Source organism: Solanum stenotomum, chromosome 1 (assembly GCF_019186545.1).
Source record: "Solanum stenotomum isolate F172 chromosome 1, ASM1918654v1, whole genome shotgun sequence".
Lineage (NCBI taxonomy): Eukaryota > Viridiplantae > Streptophyta > Magnoliopsida > Solanales > Solanaceae > Solanum > Solanum stenotomum.
Window position 1 is genome coordinate 103,971,833 of NC_064282.1, and position 14,728 is coordinate 103,986,560.

A 14,728-nucleotide genomic window follows, 5' to 3' on the forward strand; every position below is an offset into this window, starting at 1 on the left:
GGATGTTAAGGGTAAGACAAAAGACAATCCAAAAGCTAGAATGCACATAAAGGAATATTGTAGGAGAAAAGAGTTATGGCTGCAGGAATTACAGAATGGTAAAATAGTTAAGCCCAAAGTCAGCTTTTCATTCACATTGGATGAGAAACGTGAAATTATTGAGTGGGTTAAAAATTTGAGGATGTCGGAGGGCTATGCTTCGATTTTAGGAAAGCGGGCAGATATGAATGAAGGAAAATTGATAGGTATGAAAAGTCATGATTGTCATGTGTTCATGGAAACTTTAATTCCTATCGCTTTTAGCTATCTACCCGAAAGGATATGGAAACCAATCACAGAGATAAGTCTTTTTTAAAAGATTTGTGTTCTAGAAAGTTGTTGGAGAGTAGTTTAGACAGGATGGAGGAAAATATTTTTGGTACTACTACTAAGTTGGAAAAGATATTTCCATGTGGTTTCTTTGATGTGATAGAGCATCTTCCAATTCACCTTGTACAAAAGGCCCGCCTCGGAGGTCCGGGTCAAACAAGATGAATGTATCCATTTGAGAGGTATCCATTTGAAATATTCACTAAGTTATACATATTCGCTAAGTCTTTTATATATTAATATATATATAGATATATACATACAGAAAAATTGGTAGTTCGAACCAAATGATTAAGCAAAGGTGAAAGATCGAAGGATCATTTGTTCAAGGTCATATTGGGAGAGAAACAGGTGATTTTTATTCTTATTACTTTGGTCATGATGTGTCATGTAGGAGAAACAGGCCCAATCGCAATGATGAAGGCGATATTGATCTTTTATTTCCACCGATATCAATTTTTAATCAAAATGGTCGAGGATATAAAAAGCATGGAAAGCGAGGCTTCACTGATATGGAAATGCAATCAGCTGTGACACGTATTTTGCTTAATTGTCCAGAGATTCAATCATATGTCAAGTAAGTGTTAAAAATATGTTATTAAATTACATACTAATAAGTGATCATTAACTAACGAAATACTTGAATGTAAAATGATCAGCTTGTTCGTAAACACATGGGGTAATGAAGCCATCTATACAGAATTTTCCAAATGGCTGAGGAACTATTTAAGTGTGCAATAACTCAGTATTTAATAATACATTCATGTTATACTAAATTATATTACTTGAAATAACAATCACATAGGTTTACGATGAATACTCAAGTGTCCAACATTTGCAATTAGTGAAAGAAGTAGCACTTGGACCTGAATCTCAAGTACTGACAATGAATAAGTATTGTGTCAACGGTTTTAAGTTTCAAACTGAAGAAGTTTCTAGGAACAAGAAAACAAATAATAGCGGTGTCTACATACAAGGTGATGTTGATGGTACTGGTCAAACTATTGAATATTATGGTGTCATTCAAGAGATTATTGAAGTGAGGTATTTAGGTTGGCCTAAGAAGAAGATTGTATTATTTTGGTGTGAGTGGTTTGACCCATCACATAGAGGCACAAAGGTGGACCATCAACATAATAAAATTGAAGTTAAGCACACCAGGAAATACAGAAGTTATGATCCTTTTATTATTGCACAAAATGTTAAACAAGTGTATTACGCTTCATATCCATTGCGTAGAGACAAAGCTGATTGGTGGGTTGTTATAAAAAGTAAGCCTGTGGGAAGAATTGAAATTGACAATGTCTTAGATGTGGCGTATCAAAATGATGTTGCAATTGTTCAACAACAAGTTGATGTTGAATTGGAAACCACACTACAACATCCTCAACACATATTAGAAGAAGTATCTGATGATGAAATACTTAATGTTGAGGAAGAAATATCCGAGAATGAGAAAAATGAATCATTTGATGACGAAGAATGGGATGATAATGAAAATGAAACAACTGAGGAGAAAGAATGGGAGAATGATGGAATTGAAACAAGCGAGGAGGAATAGTGTAGAATGAAATCTAGCTAGTATATATATAAGTGTATTTTGTTAATTTTATTTAATTTATTATTTTTATATATATTATACTTGTAAATTTGCATACAGATGTAATTAGGCGGTGACGGTGATAGACATCGCGAGCATCTTGGATTTAGTCAAACTAATCAGGATAAGAAGAAGAAGTCTAGGAGACCGATAGATCCTGAGGATATTGCTGAATCTATTACTTCTGAGCCAGAGCGCATCAGCCATGATACTCATTTATTTGTTGTTCCATTTGGTACGGCGGATCCTCGGCAATATTATCCTAATTACCGTCGACCAACCGGTGCTTCATCTACTTCACAGGCATTGCCTTCACGATTCTATGAGGACCTACCTTTACAGGTTATTCGTCGAGCACGACCCTTATCGGCAGGTACTCCATCTCCCACAGGTACATCTCCTCAGTTATCTGCCATGAGGATTGGAGATTCTAGTAGCGAGCAGTCAGATGCTATGGCCGGTAAGCCTCCATTGACTCAGCGTTTTGTGCATCATGATGTATCACCCTCGTCTACAGCTACACCTAGTGCTACACCACATGATACGATGTCTGCTCTAGCTCCTGGCCAGAAGGACAGACTTGGTAGAGTCATGATTGAGCCGGATGGATCATCGTAAGTATGTTTTGTTATCTATTTGTTAGTTTATTTTATTTATTTCTTATACTTTAATATATTATTCATGAACTAACATGTTTATTATGTGTTTTGCAGGTGGCATCCTGCAAAGGATGCTGCCCGGGCTTTAAAAGAGTGTGTTAGAAGACTCTATACATAGCCTTATCACTATTGGAGTGAGATTCCAAACAGTATACGTCAGGCGATGTTTAATAACTTTAAGGTATATATTTTTTAGTTAAGTTTAGTATACTTTACTTTTTTTTACTATCGATCTAATTAACGTTATTCAATTTCTTTTTTAAGGCTATGTGTACTTGGGAGTTGAGGTACAATTTGGTCATTGGGACCACATTTGAGAGGAAGGCATCTGCCAGACTGTCTAGCTGGCTAAAGAAAGTTCGGGATAGTGGTGAACGTCCCAGTTAGATGTTGCCTCATGTTTTTGATGAATTGAGTCAGTATTGGAACACAGACAAGTTTAAGGCAATATCAGATCAAGCCAAAAAGGGTAGAGACGGTCTTAAAGGTGGCTCGTTGCACACCGGAGGTGCAAAGACAGTTGGAACAATTGTACGAGAGATGGTAAGTTCTAATTCAAACTTTTAAATAAATAATTAGTTGATACATATATATCGTTATAAATTTCAGTTTTTATTTATAGGAAAAAGAATTGGGACGCACTCCCATTGAACTAGAAGTTTTCAAGAAAACTCATGTCAGGAAGAAAGAAAATGAGTCGGATCCGGATGTGTGGGTGGAGGAAAGGGCCGAACGAACTTTTGTAAGTTATTTAATATGAATAATATTTATTAATAGTGAATATATTTATGATATGTATATATATGATGTCAATTTTTATATTTAATATTCAGAATGACTTTCATCAGTACGTCACTGAGAATCTAGATAGTTTGGTCCAATTAACCCCTGAATTGTCCACCCAAATTTGGAAAGAAAAAGTGGTAGGGGGGACACACAAGGGTAGATGTTATGGTCTAGGCTTTCGAAATGATGTTAGACGACTCCAGTCAGGCTTAGAAGGTATTGGATCATCATGTCAAGCCGAGGCACTTAACGGTGTTCAGATTGTTGTTATGTCGAATCAAATAGCTAAACTTACAGGGGCACTAGCAGAGTCGGAGCGGAGAAGAGTAGCTGAAGAAGAAAGCATGAGTAAGACCGTTCAGCAAATCAAAGAACAAGTGATGAACCTCGCTCGTCGACTTACTACTTCGGCTCCCGATGACACCGACGACGAGAGTGATGAGGATGATTATGTAGATCTCACTCCCTAGTTTAGATCTCTGGACATTTATGAACTTTTTGAAATTTTAAAACGAATTTTAAAAGACTTTATAAGTCTTTAATTTATGATTTAGATACTTTTGAATGTTATTTTAAGTTTGTTGTTTTATGTATTGTTTAGATTGTTTATAATTGTGTGTGTTTGATTGGGCAGAATAGTGTATAATTAAATTGAATTGCATTTGCAGGTGGGCAACAGAAACTGTCAGTTACTGCTATCAAAAATATTGCAGAAAAGCGACGGACAGCATGGTTTAGTCCATCGCGTTTTTGGGTTTTAATTTTTTTAAAAACCCAGAAAAGCGACGGACAGCGTGGTTTTGTCCATCGCTTTTTTGGGTTTTTAAAAATAAAATTTCCAGAAAAGCGACGGATAGTGTCCTTTTATCCGTCGCTTTTCTGGGATTTTCAAAAATAAAATTTCCAGAAAAGCAACGGACTACGTCGCCTATTAGAAATTCAAAAAAATGAAAATTAAAATAAAGCGAAGCAGTCCATCGCTTTTTTAAAAAAAAAAATCAAAAAAAAATAGTAAAAAAATGACTCAGTCCGTCGCTAAAAGAGACGCAGTCCGTCTCTAAAAGCGACGCAATTCGTTGCTTTTATAGCAACACAGTCCGTCGCTATTTGAAAAATGACGTTGTCCATCGCTTTTTAGCGACGCAGTCCGTTGCTTTTTGAAAAGCGTCGAGCTAAAAAGCGACGGAAGTGACTGCGTCGCTTTTCCGTCGATTTTGACCAAAAAAGCGACGCAGTCCGTCGCTTTTTGACATTTTTTTAGCAGTGAATCTATGACCTCCAATTTTAAATGTGCACAAGTAGAAATTTAAATTTGTATAAAATTGAACAAGTAGACATATGCATAATACGTGAAATAATACACATAGGAAGTCACATAGAAATAATTTTGCCGTGTAGGATGCATATGTCTACTTGTTCAACTTTATACAGTTTAATGTCTATTTGTGCACACTAGAAATCCGCATGCATAACTAAAAATTAAAGTCAAATGAAAAGGAACATTTTTCTATTATGCCTTTAAATTTTAATCAATGTTTACATGTCCTTAAAAAAAATGTTTAAGTTAGCATAAGCCACCTAGATAAAACTTTAGTTAAACAATATTCAATCATAAATGTCCGAAGTAAGCCTTGGCAAGTCAAATAAAACCTCAAACAAAGTGGTATGATATTTGGTTTTTAAAAGGTCACAATTAAAAAAAAATGCATGAATCAAACGAGAATTCTAAACTTCTAGTCCCGTACGTCAGAACTCAGAAATTGTTCCCAACGCAAATAAACTTGCAAGAAAAATTCAAATTATCATTTCATATTTTTTTTTACTCTTAGTGGAGTACCATGTTTTTTGTTTTTGTCAAAACATATTTTAAGGATTAATTTTGGTTACATATTTAGCTCAAATCCGTTTAAATTTTAGATTGATTACATAGCTTGTTTCCAAAACTGACCCGGTTACAAATTACAAAGTAATGGAGATTACTTCTTTCTTTTGAATTTATGTGTCTTTAATTATTATTTAGAGAACTATAATGACTAATGAGTAATTTTTTTTTTGTTTTAATTGATAATTATCATGGCTTGTCATAATTTTTTTATAATTTATAAATATGTAGAAAACAATCAATAGATAAATGATTTTACAAATAAATTTACAGCATGCATCAATAAGTTTGACCCTCATATTCCGAATCAAGCATAGAAAAGCTACCATGTTCTATAAGTAAAATGAGAAAAATTTAGTGCACTGATATCCTGCTATGTCAAGAATTAAAGAAAAACTCGGACAACATTAAATCTATGGCATATAATACATAAATATGTCATTTAACTTGGACTCAACTTATATCTATGCCCTCTAGTTTTGGATGCGCACAAAAAGATACTTAAACTTGAAAAAAAATGAACAAATAGACACATTTGTCCTATATGCTGTCCTACATGACAATTTTTCGTGATATGTGGTGTCCTACGTGTATATTATGTTACATAAGACTTGTGTGTCTTCTTAGTCTCTATCTAACTCACTTGTACTTTTTCACATTTTCCTATGGGAGCTTTGTTTCATTGTTCTTATTGTAAAATTTTCATTGAAATTGCTCCAGTCTCGATGATGATTTTCTTTTCATGTTGACTTTTCATATCGCTCCGACTTCTCTCCTTCGGCCTTCCCTTCCTCCTCATTAGACGAGTTTGTGGGATCGCAATCCAACAAGTAAATCCATGCAGGGTTAGGTAGAACAAAGGAACTTTCTCCGAATTGATTGGTTGATATTCCATTTGCATCATCTTTTAGGACTTTCTGATGACCTCTTTTTCATAATGCTCTTCCTTAGGTCCCATGGCTTTACGAGGAAAAAAACAACAAAGAACGTCACAAGTGCATTAACTTCATTTGTAATAAAAAAAAATATATTTCTACATAAAAAGATATTCATCATTTTATCAATCTGTACAAGGTAATGTGAACTACATATATTCTTGGGTAAATCTTTACAAACTTATAACAATGTTAAGTTTTGTATCAATTGTCACAAAACGCAACCTCGCGCAAAATTCTAGATCCGCTTTTGTTTAGCTCTCCTCTAGTGCTTTTTAATTAAGTAAAAAAAATCATAAATCCATAAAAAAAAAAAAAGTTCAAACATTTCAATACCTATAACAGTAGAGACATATAACTCACCTTTTACAAAGAGATCACATCAAAATGTAGTTTGTGTGAGTCCTCATTTTCTCTATTAAAGCTTTGATTGTTAAGTTTGTGTGAGTACATTGCACTGAGTAAAACTCGTCCAGGTGTACGTGGAAAGAAAAGAGACAAGATGCCCTCGCGACTCGGGAAGAGGAAGAGAAAATAGTACAATCGGACAATAATAGTTCCAAATATATAGGAAATTCAGCTTGTCCAACTATCTCCTATTTCTTCTTCTACTTTTTCTCTTGATCGTCCAATTACTATATTTAGTGAGAGATTTCAACATCGTTACTTCAAGATATCATCCAGCATTATTAACAAAAAGGTGCTTATGTTATAAAGATTGAGGACAACAGTGTTTCTTTGTTGCATATACCAGAGTCAAAGAAACATTTCTTGACTCAATCTCATTAGCATATTCACCTTATCCTTCATATTACCGGAGACCAAATAAGGAGTCTATATTCCCATCCCACAGACGGTGTGGGACTCCAACAATAATATTGCAATCTTTGAAAATCATTAATTACTATATATGTCCAGGAAATTCTCGAATACACTTTCCTCCTCAGTCGGTGCTTGCTTCTTTCAAGATCTACAAGAAAATCTAAAGCATGAAAGGAAAGTTTTTGGATCGAACATAATTAAATAGACAAAAACTTCCACTAGTATGTCCACGTCCAATATAATATTTTTTGTAACCACTAACCCTTGCAAAATGAAAATCCACACTTCTAAATAATTCACTCTTCCGATATAATATTTTAGGTAGAAATATATACCCTTTAACTTGACCTCATTTCACATAAAAAATGGGTGTTTGGTGGTGAACTTGCCGGATCCCAACAGAGCTCTGGGAAACTTGTCACCGGAAAATTATGAACACTTAAAGAAATTTCTATAAGACTAAAAAATCTGAAAATTACACTCATTCTCTAAAATTTTATCCACCACCACTAACTTAATGACCAAGAAATCCTTTAAATAGAAAAATGAAAATTGTCATAGTACAATACCATTATCTTAAAATCGTGGGTAAAACCATTTGTCCATAAAGTATCTATGTATGCAATCTTATCTGTATTTAAATTTATTTCTAGAGTTCATTAAAAACACAAAAAATCTATCTATATATAATAGGAGAAGAAAAAGTGCCACATGTCAGCACCACAAAAAATGGTTTTAAAATAATTATAAATTATTATTTTATATGTAATAGAATTAAATAATAAATTACTAATATTATTTATTTTTTTAAAAATGAAAATAAGAATAATTATTAATTCACTAAAAAGCAGTTTTTACCGCTTATAAAAAAATAAAATTGTACAGTTACTTTAATTTTTTTACTGTTTTTCAAAATTTAAATAAAAATTAGAATTGTAAAATTTAAGTGTAATTTGTTAATTTTAAAATTCAAAAAAAATAAAATCAACACGTTAGTCATTTCAGAATTTTCAGGAATAAGTTGGCATCAATTTGGAAAATTAATATAAAATCTGAAATTGTAAATAATAATAATAATAATAATAATAATAAATTATTATTATTATTATTATTNACTCTTCTATGTGACTAATTTTCCCTTAAGACGGTCGTCATCCATCCATCATTGGGAATTGTCACTCCTATGACGACTCTAAGACTCAATAAAGCAATAAACTAGTCCTAGTCGGTTCAAAGGGACAATCCTCAGTAAAAGTAATGAAAACAAACGCTGAGGAACCCAAAATAATGTATTTAAAAATTTAACTAAAAACTAACACTACACTCGATAAAGCAATAAACAGTTATATACAACAGAGATATATTACCCCACCCTACACTTTAAAATTAAGCATTGTTCTCAGTGCACAATTAAAGCAAAGTATAGAGTTAGGAATACTCCCTCGGGCCTCTAGGCTCTTCGTCACCGCCATCGAACACCATCAAGGCATTCGTCTCCTCATCCAGAGCGTTATCATCCTCATCATCATCCATAGCCTCATCAGCAGTAGCCTCATCATCATCCAAAGGCTCTAAAAAGGCAGGACCAGTCTTGCACAAAAAAGTTGCACTCTCAGACAAAGGATATCGTTCCGCCATTGTTTCCATCTCAGCATCAGAAACCGGACGTCCACCAATCCATAATTGCAACTCAACCATCCCAAACATCCTAGCTATGACACTATCATCACGGGCTTGCCTCTCTTGAGCAGACAGAATCGATCCATGGGATGTGTCAAGTGCCTTAGTCCTCGTCACATCAACGAGCTTACCCGTCAAATCCGGGTGAAAAGCAATGGTCAGGTCTACAGCCTCTTCCTCAATACCCGGGCCCTCAAAAACCGGGTGATCAAACCCTCATAGCAAAAACACCACCTCAAATTATTCCTAAATTTCATCATATTTTGTCTAAGGATCGCCCCTACATTAATGGGCAACCCTTTCATCAGCATATAAACCAACACCACCCTATCCCTTGTTACCTCTGTCAGATGTTTGGCGGGTAGTAGCACGCTACACACTATTTTTAACCACACCCTAGCAACTTGATTGAAATTAGCATAATGGAGGGTATTATGTCTCCCCGTATCCTTGCTACGCTCTTACCTAGCCGTGGACTATACCCCACATAAAGTATGACGGATATCCCTATAAGGAGGTTTATCCTTCAATGTAATAAATGCATCAGAATCACAATTCGGGGTCCCTAGAAATTCATTTAGAATAGTAGCATTGAACTTCACATCCTTACCTTTGATCGAAACAGTTTTATACTTAGTTTCAGTGAGCCAATTCGCATAAAACTCACGAACTAAAGACAGATTACAATCTCCCGGATGGTCAAAAATAAATCTCAGCCCCAAATCAAGCACAGTCCGATAAATATCAGAAAATTAAGATTGCAACCTTACCTCATGGACGTATTCGTCGCCCATATACTTTGGTTCGCGCTGACACTTAAACCATTCCCAACCATACCGCTCTACCGCCTTTTTACCAAATTTCCGGACTAGTTCCCGATTTCCGGACTCGGATTCTTCAACCTTTCTACTTCTCTTCGAAATTGCCACATTTTTGGCTTTTGGTGCCATTGTAAACTGTTAAGAAAAGAAAACTAGAGAAAAGGAAAAAAATTAGAAAAATTTGGGAGGGGGGCTAGGGTTGGCCAGTGAGGAGAAGAGAAAAAGAAAAAAAAAATTGGTGGGGACTGATGGTTTAGAAATGGAAGAGAAGTAGGGAAGTAGACAAGTTTATAGTTGGTGGTGGGGAAGAAGAAAAAGAAAAGCTTTGGTGGAACTTTTAATGGAGGAATGAGAAGAGTTAGGGAAGAAGAATGGAGAAAAGTTGAGGGAAGTCGGTTGGAATTTAGGAGAATGGGCACTAATTTAGGGATTTGGGGGTTTTAAGGGTAGTGGTTGGGGTTGAACCGGGTCAAAACCCGGTTTTTTAAGAAATCAGGGTGGTGGCACGATCGGAGGGGCGACGCGTCTCTCAGCGTGCCCCATCTGGCCTTCTGAATTGTTGCGCCTGGCACGGCGCACCAGCCAGTGCGCTTGGCTTCAGTGATTTCATATATATATATATATATATATATATATTATTACAAGCTAAGTTACGAGTAATTAAAAATCCTATTTAACTAAAACAACAAACTAAAAGAATTTCCTAAATTCTACGAATTTAAACTAAGCTAAATCAATTTAAAAAAATCAACTAGGTTGCCTCCCATGTAGCGCTTGATTTAATGTCACAGCACGACGCAGCTTGGATCATTCATCATTTAGATCAAGAGCTTCCCGATCATGATCTGCATCTTTACCGAAATAGTGTTTCACCCTTTGCCCATTGATCAAGAAAGTAAGGCCAGTCTTACCTTTAAGTTCATCAACCCCATATTGCGTCATTCTGACCACTTCAAAAGGACCACTCCACTTCAACCTTAGTTTTCTGGGAAATAACCTTAGTCTAGAGTTAAAGAGTAGTACCTTATCTCCTAGATTGAAGGTATGAGCTACAATATGCTTGTCATGCTACCTCTTCGTCTTTTCTTTGTATAGCTTAGCATTCTCATATGCGTGGAGCCTAAACTCCTCAAGTACATGCAACTGATTCACTCTTTCTTTACCGGCTAGCTCGGGGTCTAAGTTCAACTTCTTGATTGCCCAATATGCTTGATGTTCTAATTCCGCCGGAAGGTGACAGGCTTTCCCAAATACTATGTGATAGGGAGAAGTCCCTATTGGTGTCTTATATGCAGTCCTATATGCCCACAATGCATCATCTAGTTTATCAGACCAATCCTTCCTTTGCGCAGTCACTGTTTTCTGTAAAATTTGCTGCACCTCTCTATTCGAATCCTCCATTTGGCCACTCGTTTGAGGATGGTAAGTTGTAGCAACCTTATGACGAATACCATACTTAGCAAGAAGATTCTTAACAAGATAGTTGATGAAATGCTTACCTCCATCATTTATAATTGCCCTTGGAGTGCCAAAGCGAGTGAATAACGAGGGTTATTTCCCAGCGAGTTGTTCATCCGGGCGAGCGGGGATAAATAGACTAATTGACGAGCATTTATATATCATCCTATTTCGTAACCATGCGAGTTGTTCATCCGGGCGTCACTCCTGAACACAAATCACCTCGACTTAACGGGTCGATCAAGCTCTCTATATACTCTGGTCTATCTAACCTCTCCAATCCCGATTTTAAGGTTAAACAATAGATTTATCTCTAGATGACCAGTCAAGAAATACTAAAACAAGAATATAAAACTAACTTATAATGACAACCTATAATTAATTCATAAAGTCTTTAATAATCAACAATCTATTCGTAGCTACAGCCCCCAGAACTAGGGCATTTAGCTACTCATGATATTAGTAAACAAGAAAATACAATAGTTCACACAATTTCCAGAAAATAAGAGAGTTCAAGGATTAAAACCTATTACAAACTTGAAGTCTTTCTCTTGCACGCTAAATCAAAAGTCGAACCCTTACTAATGAACCCTAAGGGTCTATTTATAATAATTAGAAAAACTAAGACCCAATCCTAAACCAACAACGAGTCCTTTTTAGTTGTATTTACACTGGAAAAGTCGGCATCATGGTGGGGAGCTGCGCCTAGCATCGCGCCTCAAACTTGCCTCTGAAGTTTCCTCCTTAGCGCGACACGCCTCTCAGCACTCCTAAGAGGCATCTCTGAATATTTGTCCCAGGTGCATCGTGCCTCTTAGAGCGCCTGAGAGGCGTTTCTAAATGTTGGCCCTTGGCGCCTCGCGCCTAGCAGTGCGCCTGACCCTGGGATCTTCATCCTTGGCCGCTTTTCATGCTCATTTACATATCTTTTCTTCAAGTTGACTCACATTCCCTTGAGAGTTCCTGAAACAACTAATCATGTGTGTAAGTGTACAATCATCACAAGTTACACCAAAAATTAAGCTAATGACTAGAGATCATCCTTCGATCTAATTGACTTATGGGCAATTATTGACAACTTAGGCATATAAATATGCCTAAGATCAACCCTCATATTCCGAATCAAGCATAGAAAAGTTACCATGTTCTATTAGTAAAATGAGAAAAATTTAGTGCACTGATATCCTGCTATGTCGAGAATTAAAGAAAAACTCGGACAACATTAAATCTATGGCATATAATACATAAATATGTCATTTAACTTGGACTCAACTTATATCTATGCCCTCTAGTTTTGGATGCGCACAAAAAGATACTTAAACATGAAAAAAAATGAACAAATAGATACATTCGTCCTATATGCTGTCCTACATGATAATTTTTCGTGATATGTGGTGTCCTACGTGTATTATGTTACATAAGACATGTGTGTCTTCTTATTCCCTATCTAACTCACTTGTACTTTTTCACATTTTCATATCGAAGCTTTGTTTCGTTGTTCTTATTGTAAAATTTTCATTGAAATTTCTCTAGTCTCGATGATGATTTTCTTTTCATGTTGACTTTTCACAACGCTCTGACTTCTCTCCTTCGGCCTTCCATTCCTCCTCATTAGACGAGTTTGTGGGATCGCAATCCAACAAGTAAATCCATGCAGGGTTAGGTAGAACAAAGGAACTTTCTCCGAATTGATCGGTTGATATTCCATTTGCATCATCTTTTAGGACTTTCTCATGACCTCTTTTTCATAATGCTCTTCCTTAGGTCCCATGGCTTTACGAGGAAAAAAACAACAAAGAACGTCACAAGTGCATTAACTTCATTTGTAATAAAAAAAAATTATTTCTACATATAAAGATATTCATCATTTTATCAATCCGTACAAGGTAATGTGAACTACTTATATTCTTGGGTAAATCTTTACAAACTTATAACAATGTTAAGTTTTGTATCAATTATCACAAAACGCAACCTTGCGCAAAATTCTAGATCCGCTTTTGTTTAGCTCTCCTCAAGTGCTTTTTAATTAAGAAAAAAAATCATAAATCCATAAAAAAAAAAGCTCAAACATTTCAATACCAATATCAGTAGAGACATATAACTCACCTTTTATAGAGAGATCACATCAAAATGTAGTTTGTGTGAGTCTTCATTTTCTCTATTGAAGCTTTGATTGTTGAGTTTGTGTGAGTATATTGCATTTAGTAAAACTCATCCAGGTGTACGTGGAAAGAAAAGAGACAAGATGCCCTTACGACTCGGGAAGAGGAAGAGAAAATAGTACAATCAGACAATAATAGTCCCAAATATATAGGAAATTCAACTTGCCCAACTATCTACTATTTCTTCTTCTTCTACTTCTTCTCTTGATCGTCCAATTACTATATTTAGTGAGAGATTTCAACATCGTTACTTCAAGATATCATCCAGCATTATTAAAAAAAAGGTGCTTATGTTATAAAGATTGAGGACAACAGTGTTTCTTTGCTGCATATACCAGAGTCAAAGGAACATTTCTGGACACAATCTCATTAGCATATTCACCTTATCCTTCATATTACCGGAGACCATATAAGGAGTCCATATTCCCATCCCACAGACGGTGTGGGACTCCAACAATAATGTTGCAATCTTTGAAACTCATTGATTACTATATATGTCCAGGAAATTCTCGAATACACTTTCCTCCTCAGACGGTCCTTGCTTCTTTCAAGATCTACAAGAAAGTCTAGAGCATGAAAGGAAAGCTTTTGGATCGAACATAATTAAATAGACAAAAACTTCCACTAGTATGTCCACGTCCAATATAATATTTTTTGTAACTACTAACCCTTGCAAAATGAAAAGCCACACTTCTACATAATTCACTCTTCCAATATAATATTTTAGGTAGGAATATACCCTTTTAACTTGACCTCATTTCACATACAAAAGGGGTGTTTGGTGGTGAACTTGCCGGATCCCAACGGAGCTTCGGGAAACTTGTCACTAGAAAATTATGAACACTTGAAGAAATTTCTATAAGACTAAAAAATCTGAAAATTACACTCATTCTCTAAAATCTTATCCACCACCACTAACTTAATGACCAAGAAATTCTTTAAATAGAAAAATGAAAATTGTCATAGTACAATACATTATCTTAAAATTGTGGGTAAAACCATTTGTCCATAAAGTATCTACGTATGCAATCTTATCTGTATTTAAATTTATTCGCGCAACGCGCGGGCACGTACACTAGTGAATATTAATAAAAGTAACAAATAAATGACTATTAACAAATGTAACGAATAAAATGAATGGCATTTAAAAATGCAATTTAACATAAAATAATGATTTAGGGTGTGTTTGGTATGAAGGAAAATGTTTTCGTAGAAAATGATTTCTTGGAAAACAAGTGAATTTTTATCTTATTTTCTAATGTTTGGTTGGTGAGTAGAAACTATTTTCTGGAAAATATTTTTTAATATTTGGTTGGTGAATGAAAAATATTTTTCATAAAATATCTTATATTTTTGGGTTGAGAGGAAAAATCAATCTTTAGGAAAATATTTTTGATACGAAAATCAATCCCGCTAATTGATCTAGGACCCGACCCCGATACTCAAACTAGGAAAAGACCTCGATGACCGTTCAAAAATCTGACCTTGAGATTTAACCCAGGACCTGACCCAGGAAGTTTTTTTCCAAGAACTTTTCTTTTGAATAAAATAAAA

At 35.2% G+C, this 14,728-nt stretch overlaps 1 protein-coding gene across 1 annotated transcript; it reads right to left on the reverse strand.

The window, feature by feature from the left end:
- Nucleotides 1-10,361: 10,361 nt before the first annotated feature.
- Nucleotides 10,362-10,955, reverse strand: LOC125860782 (uncharacterized). Its single transcript, XM_049540805.1, has 2 exons — nucleotides 10,627-10,955; nucleotides 10,362-10,539 (listed from the first exon to the last, which is right to left on the reverse strand). Exons 1-2 carry the CDS (start codon nucleotides 10,953-10,955, stop codon nucleotides 10,362-10,364), a joined length of 507 nt encoding a protein of 168 aa, XP_049396762.1.
- Nucleotides 10,956-14,728: the final 3,773 nt, after the last annotated feature.